Consider the following 24,275-nt stretch of genomic DNA (forward strand, 5'->3'; position numbering starts at 1 on the left):
TTGAGTCAAAAAATGTTAATGAATATGAAACCGGTTCATACATTCAAAAAAAATGTAAAAAAAACTAATGTTCATGATTTTTTTGAGAAAATCAAAAATTAAAAAAAAAAGTTTGTCGTTTCGAAAAACTGTTCACTGATTCAAAAGTATTTTATGTCTAGGATTTGGTTAGTCTTTCGAAAGTCTTTATATGTCTTGGCGTTGGGAGTAGCTCGTTGTCAATGAGATTTGTTTTAAAAGTTTTAAACGTTCCCTTGCGCAACATAGTGACAAGTGTGGCATGCACTGGCAAACTCATAGCCTTAGGATTTACAACGTCGAGTGCATTGTGATCACGTGAACATCGCGACCATCATCGGCTAAGGTGAGAAAAAAAATGGCAACATGGTGAACCACTATGTGAAAATAGAGTAAGCTCATATATCAGAATATCGAGTCATACTTATTTGGTTAGCCATAATTTTTTGTCTTTTGTTGAAACGCACGAGCATATTTGCTAGTCATCTATCTATATACGATAGTGGGCGGCGGGGTAGATTCAAGAGGACGGACAAGATAGCCCGGTGATGAATTTATCACCCCCGTTGCACTCCATTGAAGAAGCTGACTTGCAAGGCAAGTAGTAGGAATTTGAGCACCTTTTTTTTAGACATACTAGGAGTTTAAGCACCTACAGGGCCATCTCAGACTAGTAGAGTTCTACGCTTGCATGCGACACGACGAGAATAGAAAAACACAAGTGCGCAAAAAGAAAAAGAAAAACACAAATGCGCGACGCATATGTGGTGCAGGCATCGGGGACCGTTGGCAGCGGGGGGCAGAGCAAGGCTGGACAACCGTGTTCGCACCTGGCCGCTGTCGTCGCCCGTCAGCACTCGAGAACCTCAATCATTCCCCATTCCATCTCCCCTCCCGTGCTGGCTGCCAGCCCTGGCAGGCAGCCGGCTCTGATTTGTTTCACGTTTCTTCAGATTTTTAGCCGGTTTGACCACAACGCAACGCACGCAACGCAACGGCACGAAGCAAAACCCGGCGGTCTCTGTCGCGCGGCAGGGAAAGGCATATGCCTCAGAGGCTCAGACGGCCTCGGCAATTATTCTCTCCCCGATTACGATTAGCAAAGCCACACACCTCAAGCCAAGCCAGGCCAAGCCACCAGGTCGTCAGTCCACCACGCCTCGCCGCGGGGGAGAAGGGACCCGATTCGATTCCACTCCATTCCACCCCCCCGTCTCCGCCCGTCCGTTGTACGACCTCCCCCGCCCCGATTCCTCCCGTTTTCTCCGCGGCCGCTGCCCGGTCCACCACGTCGTCGTCGTCGTCGCCTCGCGCCTCGGTGCCGGTCGCGCCGGCGGCACGCGTGCTGCTGCTTCCACGCGTCGCCGCCTCGCAGCGTGGGCGCCAAGGCGAGGCGGGGGGCGGGGGCCGGGCGTGGAGGAAGGATAGGGGGCACGGCACGGCTGGGAGGAGTAGTGCACGCCACGGCGGCCCGGCGGTGGGGTATAATTCGCGCGGTGGCGGCGCGCTGAGCTGGGGGGTCGGCTGCGCTGGTGCGGGTCAGCGGAGCAGCAGGATGGGGCAGGCTCCGGAGATGGCGGCGCCGCTGCTCCTGCGGGTGGAGGACGCGGACGCCGAGTGGAGCTCCAGGCCGCATCGCATTGCTCTCTTCGTCGAGCCTTCGCCCTTCGCGTCAGTCTCCCTCCTCCCTCCCTCCTCCTCCTCCTCCTCCCAAACCAAGTGTTGACGCACAAGGCGCTGGCCGGATTACAGTAGTATGCTAGATTGGATCAGATCAGATCGAGACGCTCTGCGCGCCGCAGTGCACAATTGGGTCGCTGGATGCATGATTTGTTAAATTTGACGCGTCTTTGATCTACCGAGAACTCCCGAGTCAATGCATTTTTCCTTGTTGCTGTGTCGCAGCTACATCTCCGGCTACAAGAACCGGTTCCAGAACTTCATCAAGCATCTGCGAGAGATGGGCGATGAGGTATCCAATCCTTGTTACCAACCTTGTCGCTGCTTGACCTTGAGTTGACTTGTACTGTTTTCAAGATCGTTGTCCTACCTCGGAATTGACGCCTGCTTATTCGGTTCAGGTCTTGGTCGTGACCACGCACAAAGGAGCTCCCGAGGAGTTCCATGGAGCAAAGGTCATTGGCTCGTGGAGGTAATCATCCAACACAAACTATCGTCACCCTCTACCTCAGCGATCAATCCACTCCAGAAATACCAAACGATTCCAAAAACTACTTTGCTGAAAGCACAAAACGCAGGAAATATGGTGAAACATTTGCAGAGGAGTCTCCTGTAATCAACTGCCATGCTGACTACAACATTTGCTAGATATATTGTGAAATGGTTGTTATATTTATTTTCAAGTATTTTTCCTAGCCAACTTTCTAAATTTGGAATGTCGTCAGGATTCAGTTTGTGGAAAACTTCTTTATTTTGCATGTACTTCGGTTCCTAAACTCCTCCTTTTCAGCTTTCCATGTCCATTGTACCAAAATGTTCCACTCTCGTTGGCACTGAGCCCCAGAATATTTTCTGCCGTGTCAAAGTTCAAGCCAGACATAATCCATGCTACTTCACCTGGAGTTATGGTAACTGTCGAAAACTCAATATGCATTCATTGCCATTTGCCCTGTGGTTTCTCATTACCACATATCGTGATTTCAGGTTTTTGGCGCCCTTGCTATCGCAAAGATGATTTCAGTTCCAATGGTCATGTCTTATCACACACATCTTCCAGCGTGAGTTTCTTTTCCACTGCTAGGTGTCAGCTGGTTCAGTGTTGTTAAGAGATTAGCACTTTTGAATTGATTTCTTGTAACGCCTTCCAGGTACTTACCAGGTTACAATTTAAATTGGTTGCTTGGGCCCACATGGGGTCTTATAAGTAAGCCCATTGTCATCACTTCTATTATGTTCTGTACAAAAGTGCGAAGCTGAGAATAAAATAAAACTGATCTTTCTCACTTAGTTTGTGCTGACATTCTTATTTTGTTTCAAAGGATGTCTCCACAGGTCTGCAGATCTTACTCTAGTTCCTTCAGTAGCTATTGCCGAGGACTTTGAAACTGCTAAAGTAGTACCAGGTTAAACAATCAAAACAAATCACTATTTATACATTTCAACCCTTCGTCTATCCTAACCATACCCACTTGCCTCTGCAGCAAACAGAGTACGGCTTTGGAACAAGGGTGTTGATTCTGAAAGCTTCCATCCTAAATTTCGGAGGCATGAAATGCGGATCAAGTTGAGGTATCTCCTGTTGCTTCAAATTCAACAAGGAAAGAGTTGAAGAAGACAACACACATGCTTATTGATTTTTCTTTTCGTCTCCTGTCAGCGGTGGTGAACCAGAAAAACCATTGATAATTCACGTGGGCCGTTTTGGGCGTGAAAAGAATTTGGATTTTCTGAAGAGGTTAGCTTTTCCCATACACAGAATATACCATCATTATTAGAAATAGAGACAATTTGAATTACACGGAAGTAAAATGGATAGGTATATTTTGCATCCATGATATTTAGGTATCATTCTATAGTAGTTGTTTTTTGCTGCTTATGGCTGTTAAAAACTGCGATACTATAATTTTCCTTTTTTTATGATCAACTTTATCAGCTGTCCCTATGTAGCATTTTAGCTTCAAGCGTGCTCAGGATATTACTTCTGCTATCTTGATCTTTTTGTAACAAAGTGAACACTACATGTTAGCAAACCTTTCCTATCTGTAGAGTATGTGTTTGCTACACGAGTGTCATTTTTCTGTATTGTTAGTGCTTTACTTATTTGAATTGTTAATACAGAGTTATGGAAAAGCTCCCCGGAGTAAGAATTGCTTTTGTTGGAGATGGACCATACAGGTGAGTCATTTGTCCAACTGTTAACTATTTGCTGTTTTTAGTAAGACACAAACCTGATGACATATGTGCTTACGTTCATCAGCAACTACCCGGTATTGAAAGAACATAATCTGGAGAACTTTGTTCTTATCTTTTCACCCTTCCAACGTACTCCCCCCATCCCAAAATAACTGTCGCTGATTTAGTACAAAGTTGTACTTCCTCCGTCCCAAAATAAGTGTCGGTGATTTAGTACAACTTTTGGGGTGGAGGGAGTATATGCTAATTCACAAACCATATACTTCACTGCTGACTGACTTGTGAGAAGATGGCCTTCTCACAAGTTGCGGATTAGTATTCCTTTTCTGTTTCTTTGAGTTAATTGTATACATGGTTTCGCCTGAGGGTTTGTTTCTTCAGTATTAGAAACTCAGGGTAGTACTGAACAAGATACTTCTGGACTAAGCAAGTAAGATAATGCAGCCAGTAACTAAATGTACCACATGTCCTCAAACAATAACAATGCTTAAATACCAAATGAGAACATGGTATGCTTTATTTGCAATGAGCACTGAGCAAGTGATAACCAACTTGTTGTGCTCGGCCATCTGTTTGACCCCGTTTGGTTTCCTCTTCAATTCTGGAGACGTTTACACCATCTGTTTTGTCTTGGCAGGGCTGAGCTGGAAAAAATGTTCACAGGCATGCCTGCAGTTTTCACCGGAATGCTCCAAGGGGAGGAGCTCTCGCAAGCGTACGCCAGTGGGGACGTATTTGCAATGCCTTCAGAGTCTGAGACCCTTGGACAAGTAGTGCTGGAGTCCATGGCTTCTGGAGTCCCGGTTGTCGCTGCTCGCGCCGGAGGCATACCTGATATAATACCCAAGGACAAGGAGGGCAAGACCAGCTTCCTCTTCACACCCGGGGATCTGGACGAGTGCGTGAGGAAGATCGAGCAGCTCCTCTCGTCGAAGGACCTCAGGGAGTCGGTCGGAAGGGCTGCCAGGGAGGAGATGGAGAACTGCGACTGGAGAACGGCCTCAAAGACGATACGCAACGAGCACTACAGCACCGCGACGTTGTACTGGCAGAAGAAGACGGGCAGAACGGGGTAGGCGGCGTTTATCCAGCCAGGCATTCCGTTTGCTGCCCTGTCTACTGTTATACATAACCGAAGGATTTGTACATTGTACTCAGCAGCAGCTTGCGAGCTTGTGTGGCTTGCTGCACTCATATGTCCACAGTTACGGATGATTGACCGGCCGCTTGTATGCAGTTCCTGTACATTACAAAGTTCTTTGAAATTTGGCCATTTCAGTCCTACTGCTAGTCTGTTTCTACTAATTACTACCTCTGTTTCTAAATTTAAGACGTTTTTGCAGTTCAATAAGGTTGATGCAAGGGCCCTCTAAACTCCCAATGCATCAATCTGTTTCTACTTATTAGTACCTCTGTTCTTAAATATAAGACGTTTTTGCAGTTCAATAAGGTTGATGCAAGGGCCCTCTAAACTCCCAATGCATCAATCTGTTTCTACTAATTAGTACCTCTGTTCTTAAATATAAGACCCTTTTGCAGTTCAACAAGGTTGTTGCAAGGGCCCTCTAAACTCCCAATGCATTAACCCATTCGATTTCAAGTTATAGATTTCAAAACTACCGGCCTTGCTTCCCAGTTCCAACCAGAAGAGGTGCTAATAGGCTTAAACAGCAGCTCTACCACTGTCGATCATTTTAACAGTACACGACCAACAGGAGAAACACACAAGAAACTAAATAAAACTCACACCAAATGGTTCAAGATGTAATGTACACGTCAAAGCAATGCTCACAAAATAGTTTTCCACAGAGCATATACACTTCAGTTACAAAAAAAAGGCATATACACTGCCGCAACAGATTCTCCTTTCCTAAGCTCTGCATACACAATCTCAGAAAACTGAAAACTTCTATCATTCCATGTATCCGAACTCCTACAGGCACACCATGATTCTCACAAAGATCAGAGAGTTTCAGAGAAGCTGCTATTGCAGACGCAGGTGATCTCATTGCCAATTCGGAAATATGGGCAACGGATAAATCACAGAGGAGAAGCCAATTGTTGTAGCCCTTGGAGATCTTAAGCAGTGCAATCATTCGTCTTGGAGCACGATCATCAGTTCTCCGCCTTGACTGAGAACGCTGTCCAGGAACGCAATTAGTTTTTCTTTGCACTGAAACTGCTTGGCCGACGGAAGATCGCTGTCCAAATTAAACCAGATGCCATCAATGCTTCGAATTGCCACCCAATGCCTCCCGGTCCACAGACCCCTCAACCTCCTCACGGGTACATTGATCATCAGACCTACCAGCGCTTCGGCATCCAGATCAATCGAAGATGCTCCCTTCCGATGATCATGCCAAACTACCTTCTTCTTTCTAGATTCTACTGCCGCGATAAGAACATTTACATCATAGTTCCCTGTTAATGCATTGTGGTGGGGCTTCCAAATCAGCGATAGAGGAGTCCATTTCTCCTTGTTTGGATCAGTAAGAACAAGATTTTCAGCAATCCCATCCAGCTCAGCTCGGGTGAACGATTCTTTTTCCTGAACCACACAAAACATAATCATGGTAAGCCCGGATTAAATGAGGTGGCGTCAGAGCAAAGAGACCGACTATGAAGTGCATGGTAAGATCATGCCACCTGTATATATGTTGATGAGTGAAAGTGCCAACCAGTTACCTCTCCGAGGATTAAATTATTGTGATATTTTTTCCTACTGATTAGATGATAAGAAATGAAAGCCAATCAGATAGCAGCTTAAGCGTGCGATCTTGGCCTCTTGCACTCACACGGCTGCAAGCGTGCACTGCCTGGTTCCCCAAATTCATGTCAACGTCAATTTGAAACGTCATTATGAAACTTGACAAAGACCAAAAGATTTGTTTCTATCCCTATCAGCTACCAATTCATGATTCACGCGCACAACTGGCAAAGCCTTCATTGTATTCGGTGGACAGAGGGCTGCAAAACGGGTGAACCACACCCACCCATAAACTTGTCGACATAACTAATGACGAACAGTGCCCACTCAATGGGCCAATAGTCGATACAGTGACCTCAATTGCTGTCTCTTTCTACCGAGAAGGAAGATCTGTACATACTCTCAATATGCCCTGATATTTCACCACAGCCTAAGTTGTGACAAGTTGGAAACAATCACACAGTAAAAAAACATGCCCACCAAGGGCACAACGCTCCGCCACTACAACAATCTGTAGTTTCATGCCGAGTAATTTGACTACTTAGTTCGCAGATGCGGGTGCTGACTGACTGCCGATGTCCTTTGATGGGAATAATCAGGCGAACAAGAAAGCACGAGAGATAGAATCTAATTGATTGGACTCAATTACTAAACTTAGGATTACGCAAAGTTCTCAAGTGCAGCTACTCGAGAACCAAGACAAGAACACAGTAGCGCAACTAAGCAAGAGAGGAGAGGAGAAGGGTCACCTGCATAAGGTTGTTGAGGGCGTGGAGGAGGCAGAACTGCATCCTTTGCCTCTCGTGGTACACTTTGCTGCCGCCGCTGCTGCTTCCCGCCGGGGCCGGCCCTTCCTCGTCTGGCCTTGCTTCTGATCTGGCTCCCGACTCCATGCTGCCGCGATTGATACCGGGGCAGCGGGGGATTGGGTTTTATCGCCACGGATTACGGACCGGACGGCGGCGGATTCCGTCCCTTCTCTCACGGCCGCACCAAACAGACGCACGGCTTCTGCGCCGCCGCCACGAGGGGAAGCCTGCCTATCGTCGTGGACGCAACAGTAAACAACCGAACGCAAAGGGGATTTGCATTCAAGGAAAAAAAAAAGAACACAAAGGGGATTCGCACCGTCTCTAGCACATCTTGTAAATCGCATCTTTCTGCAAAATAACCGCCGTTTTACATGACCAGGATAAAAAATTATCCCCCTAAAAAAAGATAAAAAATTGTCCCGACCAAGTCCTGTAACAGTTGCACTATTTCGTCCCCATCCGTCATATATCCAGGATTTCTCCCTTCTTTTACAAGGTCCTCTATCCTTGACGAGAGTGAAAGTTCAGCCCCAACCGCTTCTATTCCGCGCCTCCACCGCCACTAAGCTCGCCGCCGCCTCACCGTTGCTCCCTCCTCGGCCGTCCGCACATCGCCATAGAGCAGCCAGAGCCTCCTGCATCCAATCGAGGGCATCTCCAAGGTGGAGAGCGTCGTTTGGCACATCACTAGCGACGCCATCGGGGACGTGGTGGTGCAGGGAGACAAGGCCGTCCGGAGGTCGGACGAGGAGGTCGGGTTCCTTGGCCGCAACACTACCAAAGTCGCCGGCCACGGCCGGGTGCAACAGCTCACCGAGGCGGCTTCCGCGCTGCACGTCGTGTACAAGACAGAGGCGGAGGCGATGCCCTTCGAGGGCCTGCTCAACGGGTTGCTGCTTGGCCTCCAGGTGTTAGAACAATTGTATAGGGATAGGACTAGTCTTTAACTTGTAATCCTTTTCTATCTCTTCTTCTGTTTCCTCTTCCTCATGTTACAACTCTGTACGATTGATCTTCAACTTGTAAGCCACGGCACCTTCCATATATATACAATGCGGCCCGAGAAAAGGGTTTAACGCTTCCCAAACTATTTTACATGGTATCAGATTCATACCGCAAGCGGTGGAGGTATGGATATTTGTCATATTGGTCAAGCATCTATTAATTCCCCTACTTTAAAACACGATCTTGTGCTAAAAGATGTCCTTCATGTTTCACAAGCCGACAAAAACCTTGCATCTATGTCGCGTCTTTCTGCCGATAATAATGTCTTCTTTGAAACTCATCCCAAGTATTTTTTATAAAGGATCGGGCCAAGAGGGAGCTCATTCACCACGATAGATGCATTGGAGGCTTGTATCCCATTACATCTGGAGCATTTAGTCGAAAGCGTCGTCGTCATCAAGTCTTCTCCGTCATCAAGCCTTCCTTGGTAAGGTGGCATCAAAGATTAGGACATCCTTCTTCGGTCATAGTTGAACAAGTAGTGAATAAAGACAATCTTCCATTGTCATCTAGTCAAGATGTTGAGTCTGTTTGTGATGCTTGTCAATGTGCAAAAAGTCACCAACTTCCCTATCCTAGGTCAAATAGTGTTTCTCATGCTCCGTTGGAACTTATCTTTAGTGATGTATGGGATCATGCAAGAGATTCTTTTGGAAGAAAAAAATATTATGTTAGTTTTATTGATGACTATAGCAAATTTACTTTGGATATATTTGCTCAAATTCAAATCTGAAGTTCTCTCTATTTTTCAAGAATTTCAGAAACTTGTTGAACGACAGTTTAACAGGAAGATCATTACAGTCCAAAGTGACTGGGGAGGGGAGTATGAAAAACCCAACTCTTTCTTTCGAAGCATTGGCATTGCTCATCATGTCTCTTGCCCTCACGCTCATCAACAAAATGGCTCCGCCGAGCGTAAACATCATCATATCGTTGAAGTAGGCCTATCTCTTTTGGCTCATGCATCCATGCCGCTAAAATATTGTGGTCAAGCTTTTATTGCTGCCACATATCTTATTAACCGTCTTCCTAGAAAAGTAATTGGCAATATTACTCCTTTGGAAAAATTGTTTCATCAAAAAATAGATTATAATTCTCTAAAAATCTTTGGGTGTGCTTGCTACCCCAATCTTCGTCCATATAATCAACACAAACTCGAGTTTCGTTCTACCCAATGTGTTTTCCTTGGATATAATAATCTTCACAAAGGGTACAAATGTCTTGAGGTTTCTACTGGATGCATTTATATTTCTCGTGATGTTGTTTTTGATGAGACAATATTTCCTTTTGCCAAGCTTCATCCAAATGCCAGAGCTCTTCTTCGTGTAGAAATTGCACTTCTTTCTGACTACTTGCCTAGTACAGATCACGGGAGCGAGTTACATAGTGTTGATCATATGACTAGTTCCATGGACAAACAAAAAAATTAATTTTGATGATGAATGTGCAGATTTGGGGTGTCATTTTATGTCAGCGGGTGTGGACAAAACAGCCACGGGATCCCAGGATGATCCTAGCAGCAACGGCGGCGTAGGATCTGGTGAAGGCGCGCGATCCCAGGGCGATCTCAGCCCAGGCACGCGATCCCAGGGCGATCTGAGCCCGCTGCGTGCATCCAGTGCTGGGGTGGCCGACAGCCCGAGAAGTGTGGGCCTCACCAGCCCAGCGAGCGCGGCCCGGTGCGACTCACCGAGTGCCACGCGCACGATCGATGGGGCCACAGCCGACCAGGCGGCAGGCACAGGGCCCGATGCATCCGCCACGCGGCGTGTTCCCTCTGGTGTGACGATCGTGAGGAAGATCTCTGCCCCCCGGGTTTCCTTGGATCGGGCGCTAGGTGATGCAACAAATCCACATGGATCTTCTGTGGAGGAAAATTCCAATACTGAACCAGCAACACCAGGATTCTCTGCGCCAAGTGCTGCCCGGGATTTTGTACCAGGCGCTGCACCTGCAATTTTGCGTCGTATTGTTAAAGAAAAAGAGTACACATATGGTACTATAAGGTATGATAAGATCAAACGTGCTTTTCTTATGAGTATGGGTGTGTTGGAAATATGCCCTAGAGGCAATAATAAAAGGATTATTATTATATTTCCTTGTTCATGATAATTGTCTTTTATTCATGCTATAATTGTGTTATCCAGAAATCGTAATACATGTGTGAATACATAGACACCAACATGTCCCTAGTAAGCCTCTAGTTGACTAGCTCGTTGATCAACAGATAGTCATGGTTTCCTGACTATGGACATTGGATGTCATTGATAACGAGATCACATCATTAGGAGAATGATGTGATGGACAAGACCCAATCCTAAACATAGCACAAGATCGTATAGTTCATTTGCTAGAGTTTTTCCAATGTCAAGTATCTTTTCCTTAGACCATGAGATCGTGTAACTCCCGGATACCGTAGGAGTGCTTTGGATGTACCAAACGTCACAACGTAACTGGGTGACTATAAAGGTATACTACGGGTATCTCCGAAAGTGTCTGTTGGGTTGACACGGATCAAAGACTAGGATTTGTCACTCCGTATGACGGAGAGGTATCTCTGGGCCCACTCGGTAATGCATCATCACAATGAGCTCAAAGTGACCAAGTGTCTGGTCACGGGATCATGCATTACGGTACGAGTAAAGTGACTTGCCGGTAACGAGATTGAACGAGGTATTGGGATACCGACGATCGAATCTCGGGCAAGTAACGTACCGATTGACAAAGGGAATTGTATACGGGGTTGCTTGAATCCTCGACATCGTGGTTCATCCGATGAGATCATCGAGGAGCATGTGGGAGCCAACATGGGTATCCAGATCCCGCTGTTGGTTATTGACGGAGAGCCATCTCGGTCATGTCTACATGTCTCCCGAACCCGTAGGGTCTACACACTTAAGGTTCGGTGACGCTAGGGTTGTAGGGATATGTATATGCAGTAACCCGAATGTTGTTCGGAGTCCCGGATGAGATCCCGGACGTCACGAGGAGTTCCGGAATGGTCCGGAGGTGAAAATTATATATAGGAAGTGCAGTTTCGGCCATCGGGAGAGTTTCGGGGGTCACCGGTATTGTACCGGGACCACCGGAAGGGTCCCGGGGGTCCACCGGGTGGGGCCACCCATCCCGGAGGGCCCCATGGGCTGAAGTGGGGGGGAACCAGCCCATAGTGGGCTGGTGCGCCCCCCCCCCTTGGCCCACCCCCTGCGCCTAGGGTTGGAACCCTAGGGTGGGGGGGCGCCCCACTTGCCTTGGGGGCTACTCCACCCTTGGCCGCCCCCCTAGGAGATCCCATCTCCTAGGGCCGGCGCCCCCCTAGGGGAGCCTATATAAAGGGGGGAGGGAGGGGCAGCCGCACCCTTGAGTCTTGGCGCCTCTCTCTCCCCTGCTACACCTCTCCCTCTCGTAGTAGAACGACGAAGCCCTGCTGCGGTGACCACTGCATCCACCACCACGCCGTCGTGCTGCTGGATCTTCATCAACCTCTCCTTCCCCTTGCTGGATCAAGAAGGAGGAGACGTCACGCTGACCGTACGTGTGTTGAACGCGGAGGTGCCGTCCGTTCGGCGCTAGGATCTCCGGTGATTTGGATCACGTCGAGTACGACTTCCTCATCCCCGTTCTTTGAACACTTCCGCGCGTGATCTACAAAGGTATGTAGATGCAATCCGATCACTCGTTGCTAGATGAAGTCATAGATGGATCTTGGTGAAACCGTAGGAAAATTTTTGTTTTCTGCAACATTCCCCAACATTGGCATCATGAGCTAGGTCTATGCGTAGTTCTCTTTGCACGAGTAGAACACAATTTGTTGTGGGCGTAGATGTTGTCAACTTTCTTGCCGCTACTAGTCTTATTTTGCTTCAGCAGTATTGTGGGATGAAGCGGCCCGGACCAACCTTACACGTACGCTTACGTGAGACCAGTTCCACCGACTGACATGCACTAGTTGCATAAGGTGGCTGGCGGGTGTCTGTCTCTCCCACTTTAGTTGGAGCGGATTCGATGAAAAGGGTCCTTATGAAGGGTAAATAGAAGTTGACAAATCACGTTGTGGCTTTCACGTAGGTAAGAAAACGTTCTTGCTAGAACCCTATTGCAGCCACATAAAACTTGCAACAACAATTAGAGGACGTCTAACTTGTTTTTGCAGCAAGTGTTTTGTGATGTGATATGGCCAAAGTTGTGATGAATGATATATATGTGATGTAGGAGATGTTCATGCTATTGTAATAGGAATCACGACTTGCATGTCGATGAGTATGACAACCGGCAGGAGCCATAGGAGTTGTCTTTATTTTTTTGTATGACCTGCGTGTCATTGAGAAACGCCATGTAAATTACTTTACTTTATTGCTAAACGTGTTAGCCATAGTAGTAGAAGTAATAGTTGGCGAGCAACTTCATGGAGACACGATGATGGAGATCATGGTGTCATGCTGGTGACAAGATGATCATGGAGCCCCAGGATGGAGATCAAAGGAGCTATGTGATATTGGCTATATCATGTCACTATTATCATTTGATTGCACGTGATGTTTATCATGTTTTTGCATCTTGTTTACTTAGAACGACGGTAGTAAATAAGATGATCCCTCATAATAATTTCAAGAAAGTGTTCCCCCTAACTGTGCACCGTTGCGACAGTTCGTTGTTTCGAAGCACCACATGATGATCGGGTGTGATAGATTCCAACGTTCACATACAACGGGTGCAAGACAGATTTACACATGCAAACACTTAGGTTGACTTGACGAGCCTAGCATGTACAGACATGGCCTCGGAACACAAAAGACCGAAAGGTCGAGCATGAGTCGTATAGAAGATACGATCAACATGAAGATGTTCACCGATGTTGACTAGTCCGTCTCACGTGATGATCGAACACGGCCTAGTTAACTCGGATCATGTTATACTTAGATGACTGGAGGGATGTCTATCTAAGTGGGAGTTCATTGAATAATTTGATTTAGATGAACTTAATTATCATGAACTTAGTCTAAAATCTTTACAACATGTATTGTAGATCAAATGGCCAACGTTGTCCTCAACTTCAACGCGTTCCTAGAGAAAACCAAGCTGAAAGACGATGGCAGCAACTATACGGACTGGGTCCGGAACCTGAGGATCATCCTCATAGCTGCCAAGAAAGATTATGTCCTACAAGCACCGCTAGGTGAAGCACCTGTTCTCCCTGCAGAACAAGACGTTATGAACGCTTGGCAGACACGTACCGATGATTACTCCCTCGTTCAGTGAGGCATGCTTTACAGCTTAGAACCGGGGCTCCAAAAGCATTTTGAGAGACACGGAGCATATGAGATGTTCGAAGAGCTGAAAATGGTTTTTCAAGCTCGTGCCTGGGTCGAGAGATATGAAGTCTCCGACAAGTTCTTCAGCTGTAAGATGGAGGAAAATAGTTCTGTCAGTGAGCACATACTCACTATGTCAGGGTTACATAACCGCTTGACTCAGCTGGAAGTTAATCTCCCGGATGACGCGGTCATTGACAGAATCCTTCAGTCGCTTCCACCGAGCTACAAGAGATTTGTGATGAACTTCAATATGCAGGGGATGGAAAAGACCATTCCTGAAGTATTTGCAATGCTGAAATCAGCAGAGGTAGAAGTCAAAAAGGAACATCAAGTGTTGATGGTGAATAAAACCACTAAGTTCAAGAAAGGCAAGGGTAAGAAAAACTTCAAGAAGGACGGCAAGGGAGTTGCCGCACCCGGCAAGCAAGCTGCCGGGAAGAAGCCAAAGAATGGACCCAAGCCCGAGACTGAGTGCTTTTATTGCAAGGAAAGTGGTCACTGGAAGCGGAACTGCCCCAAATACTTAGCGGACAAGAAGGCCGGCAAAACGAAAGGTATATGTGATATACATGTAATTGATGTGTACCTTACCAGTACTCGTAGTAGCTCCTGGGTATTTGATACCGGTGCAGTTGCTCACATTTGTAACTCAAAGCAGGAGCTGCGCAATAAGCGGAGACTGGCGAAGGACGAGGTGACGATGCGCGTCGGGAATGGTTCCAAGGTCGATGTGATCGTCGTCGACACGCTACCTCTACATTTACCTACGGGATTAGTTTTGAACCTCAATAATTGTTATTTAGTGCCAAGTTTGAGCATGAACATTGTATCAGGAACTCGTTTAATACGAGATGGCTACTCATTTAAATCCGAGAATAATGGTTGTTCTATTTATATGAGAGATATGTTTTATGGTCATGCTCCGATGGTGAATGGTTTATTCTTAATGAATCTCGAGCGTAATGCTACACATATTCATAGTGTGAGTACCAAAAGATGTAAGGTTGATAATGATAGTCCCACATACTTGTGGCACTGCCGCCTTGGTCACATAGGTGTCAAACGCATGAAGAAGCTCCATGCAGATGGACTTTTAGAGTCTCTTGATTACGAATCATTTGACACATGCGAACCATGCCTCACGGGTAAAATGACCAAGACTCCATTCTCAGGAACAATGGAGCGAGCAACCAACTTATTGGAAATCATACATACTGATGTGTGCGGTCCAATGAGTGTTGAGGCTCGCGGTGGTTATCGTTATGTTCTCACCCTCACTGATGACTTGAGTAGATATGGGTATGTCTACTTAATGAAACACAAGTCTGAGACCTTTGAAAGGTTCAAGGAATTTCAGAGTGAGGTTGAGAATCAACGTGACAGGAAAATCAAGTTCCTGCGATCAGATCTTGGAGGAGAATACTTGAGTCACGAATTTGGCACACACTTAAGAAAATGTGGAATAGTTTCACAACTCATGCCGCCTGGAACACCTCAGCGTAATGGTGTGTCCGAACGTCGTAATCGCACTCTATTAGATATGGTGCGATCTATGATGTCTCTTACCGATTTACCGCTATCATTTTGGGGCTATGCTTTAGAGACTGCCGCATTCACTTTAAATAGGGCTCCGTCAAAATCCGTTGAGATGACACCGTATGAGTTATGGTTTGGGAAGAAACCTAAGCTGTCGTTTCTAAAAGTTTGGGGATGCGATGCTTATGTCAAGAAACTTCAACCTGAAAAGCTCGAACCCAAGTCGGAAAAATGCGTCTTCATAGGATACCCTAAAGAAACTATTGGGTATACCTTCTACCTCAGATCCGAAGGCAAGATCTTTGTTGCCAAGAATGGATCCTTTCTAGAGAAGGAGTTTCTCTCCAAAGAAGTAAGTGGGAGGAAAGTAGAACTTGATGAAGTATTACCTCTTGAACCGGAAAATGGCGCAACTCAAGAAAATGTTCCTGAGGTGCCTGCACCGACTAGAGAGGAAGTTAATGATGATGATCATGAAACTTCATATCAAGTTGCTACTGAACTTCGTAGGTCCACAAGGACACGTTCCGCACCAGAGTGGTACGACAACCCTGTCTTGGAAATCATGTTGTTAGACAACGGTGAACCTTCGAACTATGAAGAAGCGATGGCGGGCCCGGATTCCGACAGATGGCTGGAAGACATGAAATCCGAGATAGGATCCATGTATGAAAACAAAGTATGGACTTTGACTGACTTGCCCGTTGAGAGGCGAGCCATTGAAAATAAATGGATCTTTAAGAAGAAGACAGACGCGGATGGTAATGTGACCATCTATAAAGCTCGGCTTGTCGCTAAGGGTTATCGACAAGTTCAAGGGGTTGACTACGATGAGACTTTCTCACCGGTAGCGAAGCTGAAGTCCGTCCGAATCATGTTAGCAATTGCCGCATTCTATGATTATGAGATATGGCAAATGGACGTCAAAACGGCATTCCTTAATGGTTTCCTTAAGGAAGAATTGTATATGATGCAGCCAGAAGGTTTTGTCGATCCTAAGAATGCTGACAAGGTGTGCAAGCTCCAACGCTCGATTTATGGGTTGGTGCAAGCATCTCGGAGTTGGAACATTGGCTTTGATGAGATGATCAAAGCGTTTGGGTTTATGCAGACTTATGGAGAAGCCTGCGTTTACAAGAAAGTGAGTGGGAGCTCTGTAGCATTTCTCATATTATATGTAGATGACATACTTTTGATGGGAAATGATATAGAGCTTTTGGACAGCATTAAGGCCTACTTGAATAAGAGTTTTTCAATGAAGGACCTTGGAGAAGCTGCTTATATATTAGGCATCAAGATCTATAGAGATAGATCAAGACGCCTCATAGGTCCTTCACAAAGCACATACCTTGATAAGATATTGAAGAAGTTCAATATGGATCAGTCTAAGAAGGGGTTCTTGCCTGTGTTGCAAGGTGTGAAATTGAGCTCAGCTCAATGTCCGACCACGGTAGAAGATATAGAAGAGATGAGTGTCATCCCCTATGCCTCAGCCATAGGTTCTATTATGTATGCCATGCTGTGTACCAGACTTGATGTAAACCTTGCCATAAGTTTGGTAGGTAGGTACCAAAGTAATCCCGGCAAGGAACACTGGACAGCGGTCAAGAATATCCTGAAGTACCTGAAAAGGACTAAGGAAATGTTTCTCGTCTATGGAGGTGATGAAGAGCTCGTCGTAAAGGGTTACGTCGACACTAGCTTCGACACAGATCTGGATGACTCTAAGTCACAAACCGGATACGTGTATATTTTGAATGGTGGGGCAGTAAGCTGGTGCAGTTGCAAGCAGAGCGTCGTGGCGGGATCTACATGTAAAGCGGAGTACATGGCAGCCTTGGAGGCAGCGCATGAAGCAATTTGGGTGAAGGAGTTCATCACCGACCTAGGAGTCATACCCAATGCGTCGGGGCCAATCAAACTCTTCTGTGACAACACTGGAGCTATTGCACTTGCCAAGGAGCCCAGGTTTCACAAGAAGACAAGGCACATCAAGCGTCGCTTCAACTCCATTCGTGAAAATGTTCAAGATGGAGACATAGATATTTGTAAAGTACATACAGACCTGAATGTAGCAGATCCGTTGACTAAACCTCTCCCTAGAGCAAAACATGATCAACACCGGAATTCCATGGGTGTTCGATTCATCACAATGTAACTAGATTATTGACTCTAGTGCAAGTGGGAGACTGTTGGAAATATGCCCTAGAGGCAATAATAAAAGCATTATTATTATATTTCCTTGTTCATGATAATTTTCTATTATTCATGCTATAATTGTGTTATCCGGAAATCGTAATACATGTGTGAATACATAGACACCAACATGTCCCTAGTAAGCCTCTAGTTGACTAGCTCGTTGATCAACAGATAGTCATGGTTTCCTGACTATGGACATTGGATGTCATTGATAACGAGATCACATCATTCGGAGAATGATGTGATGGACAAGACCCAATCCTAAACATAGCACAAGATCATATAGTTCGTTTGCTAGAGTTTTTCCAATGTCAAGTATCTTTTCCTTAGACCATGAGATCGTGTAACTCCCGGATACCGTAGGAGTGCTTTGGGTGTACCAAACGTCACAACGTAACTGGGTGACTATAAAGGTATACTACGGGTATCTCCGAAAGTGTCTGTTGGGTTGACACGGATCAAGACTGGGATTTGTCACTCCGTATGACGGAGAGGTATCTCTGGGCCCACTCGGTAATGCATCATCACAATGAGCTCAAAGTGACCAAGTGTCTGGTCACGGGATCATGCATTACGGTACAAGTAAAGTGACTTGCCGATAACGAGATTGAACGAGGTATTGGGATACCGACGATCGAATCTCGGGCAAGTAACGTACCGATTGACAAAGGGAATTGTATACGGGGTTGCTTGAATCCTCGACATCGTGGTTCATCCGATGAGATCATCCAGGCGCATGTGGGAGCCAACATGGGTATCCAGATCCCGCTGTTGGTTATTGACCGGAGAGCCATCTCGGTCATGTCTACATGTCTCCCGAACCCGTAGGGTCTACACACTTAAGGCTCGGTGACGCTAGGGTTGTAGAGATATAATATGCAGTAACTTGAAAGTTGTTCGGAGTCCCGGATGAGATCCCAGATGTCACGAGGAGTTCCGGAATGGTCCGGAGGTGAAGAATTATATATAGGAAGTGCAGTTTCGGCCATCGGGAGAGTTTCGGGGGTCACCGGTATTGTACCGGGACCACCGGAAGGGTCCCGGGGGTCCACCGGGTGGGGCCACCCATCCCGGAGGGCCCCATGGGCCAAAGTGGGGAGGGGAACCAGCCCATAGTGGGCTGGTGCGCCCCCCTTGGCCCACCCCATGCGCCTAGGGTTGGGAACCCTAGGGTGGGGGGGCGCCCCACTTGCCTTGGGGGCTACTCCACCCTTGGCCGCCCCCCTAGGAGATCCCATCTCCTAGGGCCGGCGCCCCCCCTAGGGGAGCCTATATAAAGGGGGGGAGGGAGGGGCAGCCGCACCCTTGAGTCTTGGCGCCTCTCTCTCCCATGCTACACCTCTCCCTCTCGTAGTAGAACGACGAAGCCCTGCTGCGGTGACCCCTGCATCCACCACCACGCCGTCGTGCTGCTGGATCTTCATCAACCTCTCCTTCCCCTTGCTGGATCAAGAAGGAGGAGACGTCACGCTGACCGTATGTGTGTTGAACGCGGAGGTGCCGTCCGTTCGGCGCTAGGATCTCCGGTGATTTGGATCACGTCGAGTACGACTTCCTCATCCCCGTTCTTTGAACACTTCCGCGCGTGATCTACAAAGGTATGTAGATGCAATCCGATCACTCGTTGCTAGATGAACTCATAGATGGATCTTGGTGAAACCGTAGGAAAATTTTTGTTTTCTGCAACGTTCCCCAACCGGGTGAACCGACTCATTTGCATGATGCACTTGCTAGCAAAGATTGGAAAGAAGCTATGGATAATGAATATGAGGCACTCATGAAAAATAAAACATGGCATTTGGTACCACTAGAAGAAGGCAAAAATGTCATAGATTGTAAGTGGGTGTATAAGATTAAAAGAAAGTCATATGGAAGCATAGACAGATACAAGGCCAGGTTAGTTGCAAAAGTTTTTAAACAGAGGTTTGGTATTGACTATGAGGATACTTTTAGTCCTATCGTTAAAGCAACTACTATTCGACTTGTACTGTCTATTGTTGTTTCCAGAGGTTGGAGCTTAAGGCAGCTGGATGTTTAGAACACGTTTCTTCATGGTGTTCTGGAAGAAGAGGTTTTTATGCGGCAGCCACCAGGTTATGAGAATAAAAGCACACCTAGTTATGTTTGCAAGCTAGAGAAAGCATTGTATGGGTTGAAACGGGCCCCAAGAGCCTTGTACTCAAGGTTGAGCTCTCGATTGCAACAACTTGGGTTTACACCATCGAAAGCAGATACCTCATTATTCTTCTACAATAAAGGCAATGTCACCATATTTGTTTTAGTATATGTTGATGATATAATTGTTGCCAGTTCAAGTTCAGATGCTACTACCTGCCTTCTTAAGGATCTAAAGATGGAGTTTGCTCTTAAAGATTTGGGAGATCTTCATTACTTTCTGGGTATAGAAGTCAAGAAGATAAAGGATGGTATAATTCTCTCACAGGAAAAATATGCTAGTGACATTCTAAAGAGAGTTGGATTGGAAAACTGTAAGTCTGTCAATACACCAATTTCAACTTCAGAAAAACAATTGATAGTGGAGAAGCACTTGGACCTGAAGATGCAACCAACTACAGAAGTGTTGTAGGTGCGTTGCAATATTTGACTCTTACTCATCCTGATATTTCTTATTTTGTGAACAAAGTATGTCAATACCTGCATGCACCTACTACTACTCACTGGAAAACGGTCAAAAGAATTGTGAGGTATCTTAAATTTTCAGAAGGACTTGGACTAAAAATTGTCAAGTCTCCTTTGATGCTTGTGTCTGCCTATTCTGATGCGGATTGGGCAGGATGTGCTGATGATAGAAGATCTACAGGTGGTTTTGCTGTATTTCTGGGAACTAATCTTATATCATGGAATACAAGAAAACATGCCACAGTCTCAAGGTCAAGCACTGAGGCTGAGTACAAAGCTTTAGCAAATGCTACAGCTGAAGTCATGTGGATTCAGACTTTGCTTTATGAGCTAGGAATTAATACTCCACATGCTGCACGGTTATGGTGTGATAATATTGGTGCGACCTATCTTTCAGCCAATCCTGTTTTTTATGCACGTACAAAGCACATTGAGGTTGATTTCCATTTTGTTAGAGAAAGAGTAGCTCGTAAGCTACTGGACATAAGGTTCATACCAACTGGTGATCAACTAGCTGATGGCTTCACAAAACCTCTTACTATGAGAAGGCTTAACGAGTTTAAGTACAATCTCAACCTTGGAGTTTCTTAAGGTTTAGATTGAGGGAGATTGTTAGAACAATTGTATAGGGATAGGACTAGTCTTTAACTTGTAATCCTTTTCTATCTCTTCTTCTGTTTCCTCTTCCTCACGCTACAACTCTGTACGATTGGTCTTCAACTTGTAAGCCACGACACCTTCCATATATATACAATGCGGCCCGAGAAAAGGGTTTAACGCTTCCCAAACTATTTTACACCAGGATCTCGTGCGGTCCTGGTCAAACACGTCGCGCCTGGCTCAAGCACGCCACACCTACGGACGATGTCGGTGCCTTGGGTGACACACATGAGTATGAACCCCATTGTAATTTACATTTTCGTTTTTAGGGTGTTTTGTGTTACTTTTTAGGGCCTGGTTGTAAATTTAACTACTATAAGTGGGCTCCAGATCTGACATCAAAGGTTTTTACAGGATCTGTTCTGTCGGAACAAAAGTCATACTGTAAAAATGTAAAAAAAACATTTTGCGGTATCCTATAAATAGTTTTTTTTGTAGGATGGGGTATACCGGATCTGCTAGAGATGCTCGTACTCTTTTCTATTTTGACGCGGCTAGGCAACGCATGTTGGCTTTCTAGTTTTATCGGGCCCACACACACAAAAGTACTCCCTGTAAGGGCGTCTTCAAAGCAGACCCTCATACCGCCCGCATCCATCCGGGCCGCGCGGCTCAGACGTGTTTTGCCATCCAACGTGGATCTGTACCCTGCCGACTGGTCTGGACGCGCCTTTTCTCGCAAATTGTAAGCAAGGGGGTTGCGGGAGTCGACACGACAGCCACGTAGGACTTCGACACCCCCGGTTGATACGTCTCCGTTGTATCTACTTTTCCAAACACTTTTGCCCTTGTTTTGGACTCTAACTTGCATGATTTGAATGGAACTAACCCGGACTGACGCTGTTTTCAGCAGAATTACCATGGTGTTATTTATATGCAGAAACAAACGTTCTCAGAATGACCTGAAACTTCACGGAGCCACTTTTCAGAAAATAAGAAAAATACCTGCAAAAGATGAAGGCCAGGGGCCCCACCACCTCTCCACGAGGGTGGGGGGCACGCCCCCCTACCTCGTGGGCCCCCTGTTGCCTCTCCGACTCCAACTCCAACTCCATATATTGAGTTTCGGGGAGAAAAAAATCAGAGAGAAGAAATCATCACGTTTGACGATACGGAGCCGCCGCCAAGCCCTAAAACCTCTCGGGAGGGCTGATCTGGAGTCCGTTCGGGGCTCCAGAGAGGGGAATCCATCACCATCGTCATCATCAACCATCCTCCATCACCAATTTCATGATGCTCACCGCCGTGCGTGAGTAATTCCATCGTAGGCTTGCTGGAAGGTGATGGGTTGGATGGGATCTATCATGTAATCGAGTTAGTTTTGTTAGAGATTGATCCCTAGTGTCCACTATGTTTTGAGATTGATGTTGCTATGACTTTGCTATGCTTAATGCTTGTCACTAGGGCACGAATACCATGATTTCAGATCTGAACCTATTATGTTTTGATCAATATATGAGTGTTCTTGATCCTATCTTGCAAGTCTATAGTCACCTATTATGTGTTATGATCTGTTTACCCCGAAGTGACAATAATCGGGATACTTACCGGTGATGACCATAGTTTGAGGAGTTCATGTATTCCCTATGTGTTAATGCTTTGTTCCGGTTCTCTATTAAAAGGAGGCCTTAATATCCCTTAGTTTCCGTAAGGACCCCGCTGCCACGGGAGGGTAGGACAAAAGATGTCATGCAAGTTCTTTTCCATAAGCACGTATGACTATATTCGGAATACATGCCTACATTATATCAATGAACTAGAGCTAGTTCTGTGTCACCCTAGGTTATGATTGTTACATGATGAACCGCATCCGGCATAATTCTCTATCACCGATCCATTGCCTACGAGCTTTTCATATATTGTTCTTCGCTTATTTACTTTTCCGTTACTATTGCTATCATCACTACAAAATATCAAAAACATTAATTTTACTACTGTTACCTTTTGCTATCGTCATCACACTATCATATTACTTTGCTACTAAACACTTTGCTACAGATATTAAGTTTCCAGGTGTGGTTGAATTGACAACTCAGCTGCTAATACTTGAGAATATTCTTTGGCTCCCCTTGTGTCGAATCAATAAATTTGGGTTGAATACTCTACCCTCGAAAACTATTGCGATCCCCTATACTTGTGGGTTATCAAGACTATTTTCTGGCGCCGTTGCCGGGGAGCATAGCTCTATCTTTGAGTCACTTGGGATATATATCTGCTTATCATTATGAAGAACTTGAGAGATCCAAAAACCAAGATCTATCCCTCAACTACGAGGGGAGGTAAGGAATTGCCATCTAGCTCTGCACTTGATTCACCTTCTGTTATGAGCAAGCTTGCGACACCTACACCTGCTTTTGCTATTCGTTCTGATATGTCGCATGTTATTGATGATGCCACTTCTGCTATGCATGATACTTATGATGAAACTACCTCTATGCCTGATACTACTGTGCCACTTAGTGATTTTCTTGATGAACAACTTGCTAGGGATAGAGAGATTGAAAATATTGAATCTGATGATACTGATGAAAGTGATGATGAAGAATCACTTGTTATTCCTAAGGGTTATGTTTTTAATCAAGAAGCTTCTTTAGCTATTTTAGCTTGCAAAAATAGAAATGAACTCAAAAGGTTATTAGCTAAATGGAGTAAGCAATCTCTAAATGCTAGAATGAAACCTGACCCTGATTTTGCTACTTCACATATCTTTATTACTGATAAGGATTATGAATTCTCTGTTGATCCTGATATAATTACTTTGGTTGAATCTGATCCTTTTCATGGTTATGAATCTGAAATTGTTGTGGCACATCTTACTAAATTGAATGATATAGCCACCCTGTTCACTAAAGATGAGAGAACTCGTTACTTTTATATCCTTAAAATATTTCCGTTCTCATTAAAGGGTGATGCTAAGATATGGTTTAATTCTCTTGATCCTGGTTGTGTGTGTAGTCCCCAGGATATGATTTATTACTTCTCTGCTAAATATTTCCCTGCTCATAAGAAACAAGCTGCTTTAAGGGATATATATAATTTTGTGCAAATTGAAGAAGAGAGTCTCCCACAAGCTTGGGGGAGTCTTCTCCAATTACTTAATGCTTTGCCTGATCATCCTCTTAAGAAAAATGAAATACTTGATATCTTTTATAATGGACTAACCGATGCCTTCAGAGATTACCTGGATAGTTGTGCTAGTTCTGTTTTCAGGGAAAGAACACCAAAAGAAGCTGAAATTCTATTGAATAATATGTTGACAAATGAAAATAATTGGACACCTCCGGAGCCAATTCCTGAGCCTATTCCTAAACCAACTCCGAAGAAGAGGGGTATCCTATTTCCCAGTCCTGAAGATATGCAAGAGGCAAAGAAATCTATGAAAGAAAAAGGTATTAACGCTGAAGATGTTAAGAATTTACCTCCTATTGAAGAAATGCATGGTCTTAATTTACCGCCTGTTGAAGAAACATATAATCTTAATCCTTTACCTATTGAAGAAACTCATGGTCT

At 45.4% G+C, this 24,275-nt stretch overlaps 2 protein-coding genes across 2 annotated transcripts; one reads left to right on the forward strand and one right to left on the reverse strand.

Annotated features, from left to right (window-relative positions):
• Nucleotides 1-1,048: 1,048 nt before the first annotated feature.
• On the forward strand, nucleotides 1,049-5,175 carry LOC125552194 (sulfoquinovosyl transferase SQD2-like). Its single transcript, XM_048715677.1, has 11 exons — nucleotides 1,049-1,689; nucleotides 1,924-1,990; nucleotides 2,100-2,170; nucleotides 2,489-2,606; nucleotides 2,683-2,756; nucleotides 2,847-2,902; nucleotides 3,018-3,101; nucleotides 3,180-3,267; nucleotides 3,356-3,433; nucleotides 3,817-3,873; nucleotides 4,529-5,175. Exons 1-11 carry the CDS (start codon nucleotides 1,064-1,066, stop codon nucleotides 4,965-4,967), a joined length of 1,758 nt encoding a protein of 585 aa, XP_048571634.1. The 5' UTR covers nucleotides 1,049-1,063; the 3' UTR covers nucleotides 4,968-5,175.
• A 435-nt stretch (nucleotides 5,176-5,610) lies between these two features.
• LOC125552195 (josephin-like protein) lies at nucleotides 5,611-7,693 on the reverse strand. Its single transcript, XM_048715678.1, has 2 exons — nucleotides 7,348-7,693; nucleotides 5,611-6,439 (listed from the first exon to the last, which is right to left on the reverse strand). Exons 1-2 carry the CDS (start codon nucleotides 7,489-7,491, stop codon nucleotides 5,984-5,986), a joined length of 600 nt encoding a protein of 199 aa, XP_048571635.1. The 5' UTR covers nucleotides 7,492-7,693; the 3' UTR covers nucleotides 5,611-5,983.
• Nucleotides 7,694-24,275: the final 16,582 nt, after the last annotated feature.

The sequence above is a fragment of the Triticum urartu genome, chromosome 4, assembly GCF_003073215.2.
Source record: "Triticum urartu cultivar G1812 chromosome 4, Tu2.1, whole genome shotgun sequence".
Classification (NCBI taxonomy): domain Eukaryota; kingdom Viridiplantae; phylum Streptophyta; class Magnoliopsida; order Poales; family Poaceae; genus Triticum; species Triticum urartu.

What these genes read in the sequence shown, in the direction of transcription:
- LOC125552194 (XM_048715677.1), top strand. Translation starts at nt 1,064, where the DNA reads ATGCCTCAGAGGCTCAGACGGCCTCGGCAATTATTCTCTCCCCGATTA. An exon ending in TGCGAGAGATGGGCGATGAG is followed by an intron (nt 1,991 to 2,099) that starts GTATCCAATCCT and finishes TATTCGGTTCAG; the next exon opens with GTCTTGGTCGTGACCACGCA. An exon ending in AATTTGGATTTTCTGAAGAG is followed by an intron (nt 3,434 to 3,816) that starts GTTAGCTTTTCC and finishes TTGTTAATACAG; the next exon opens with AGTTATGGAAAAGCTCCCCG.
- LOC125552195 (XM_048715678.1), bottom strand. Translation starts at nt 7,491, where the DNA reads ATGGAGTCGGGAGCCAGATCAGAAGCAAGGCCAGACGAGGAAGGGCCG. An exon ending in CCCTCAACAACCTTATGCAG is followed by an intron (nt 6,440 to 7,347) that starts GTGACCCTTCTC and finishes TGTGTGGTTCAG; the next exon opens with GAAAAAGAATCGTTCACCCG.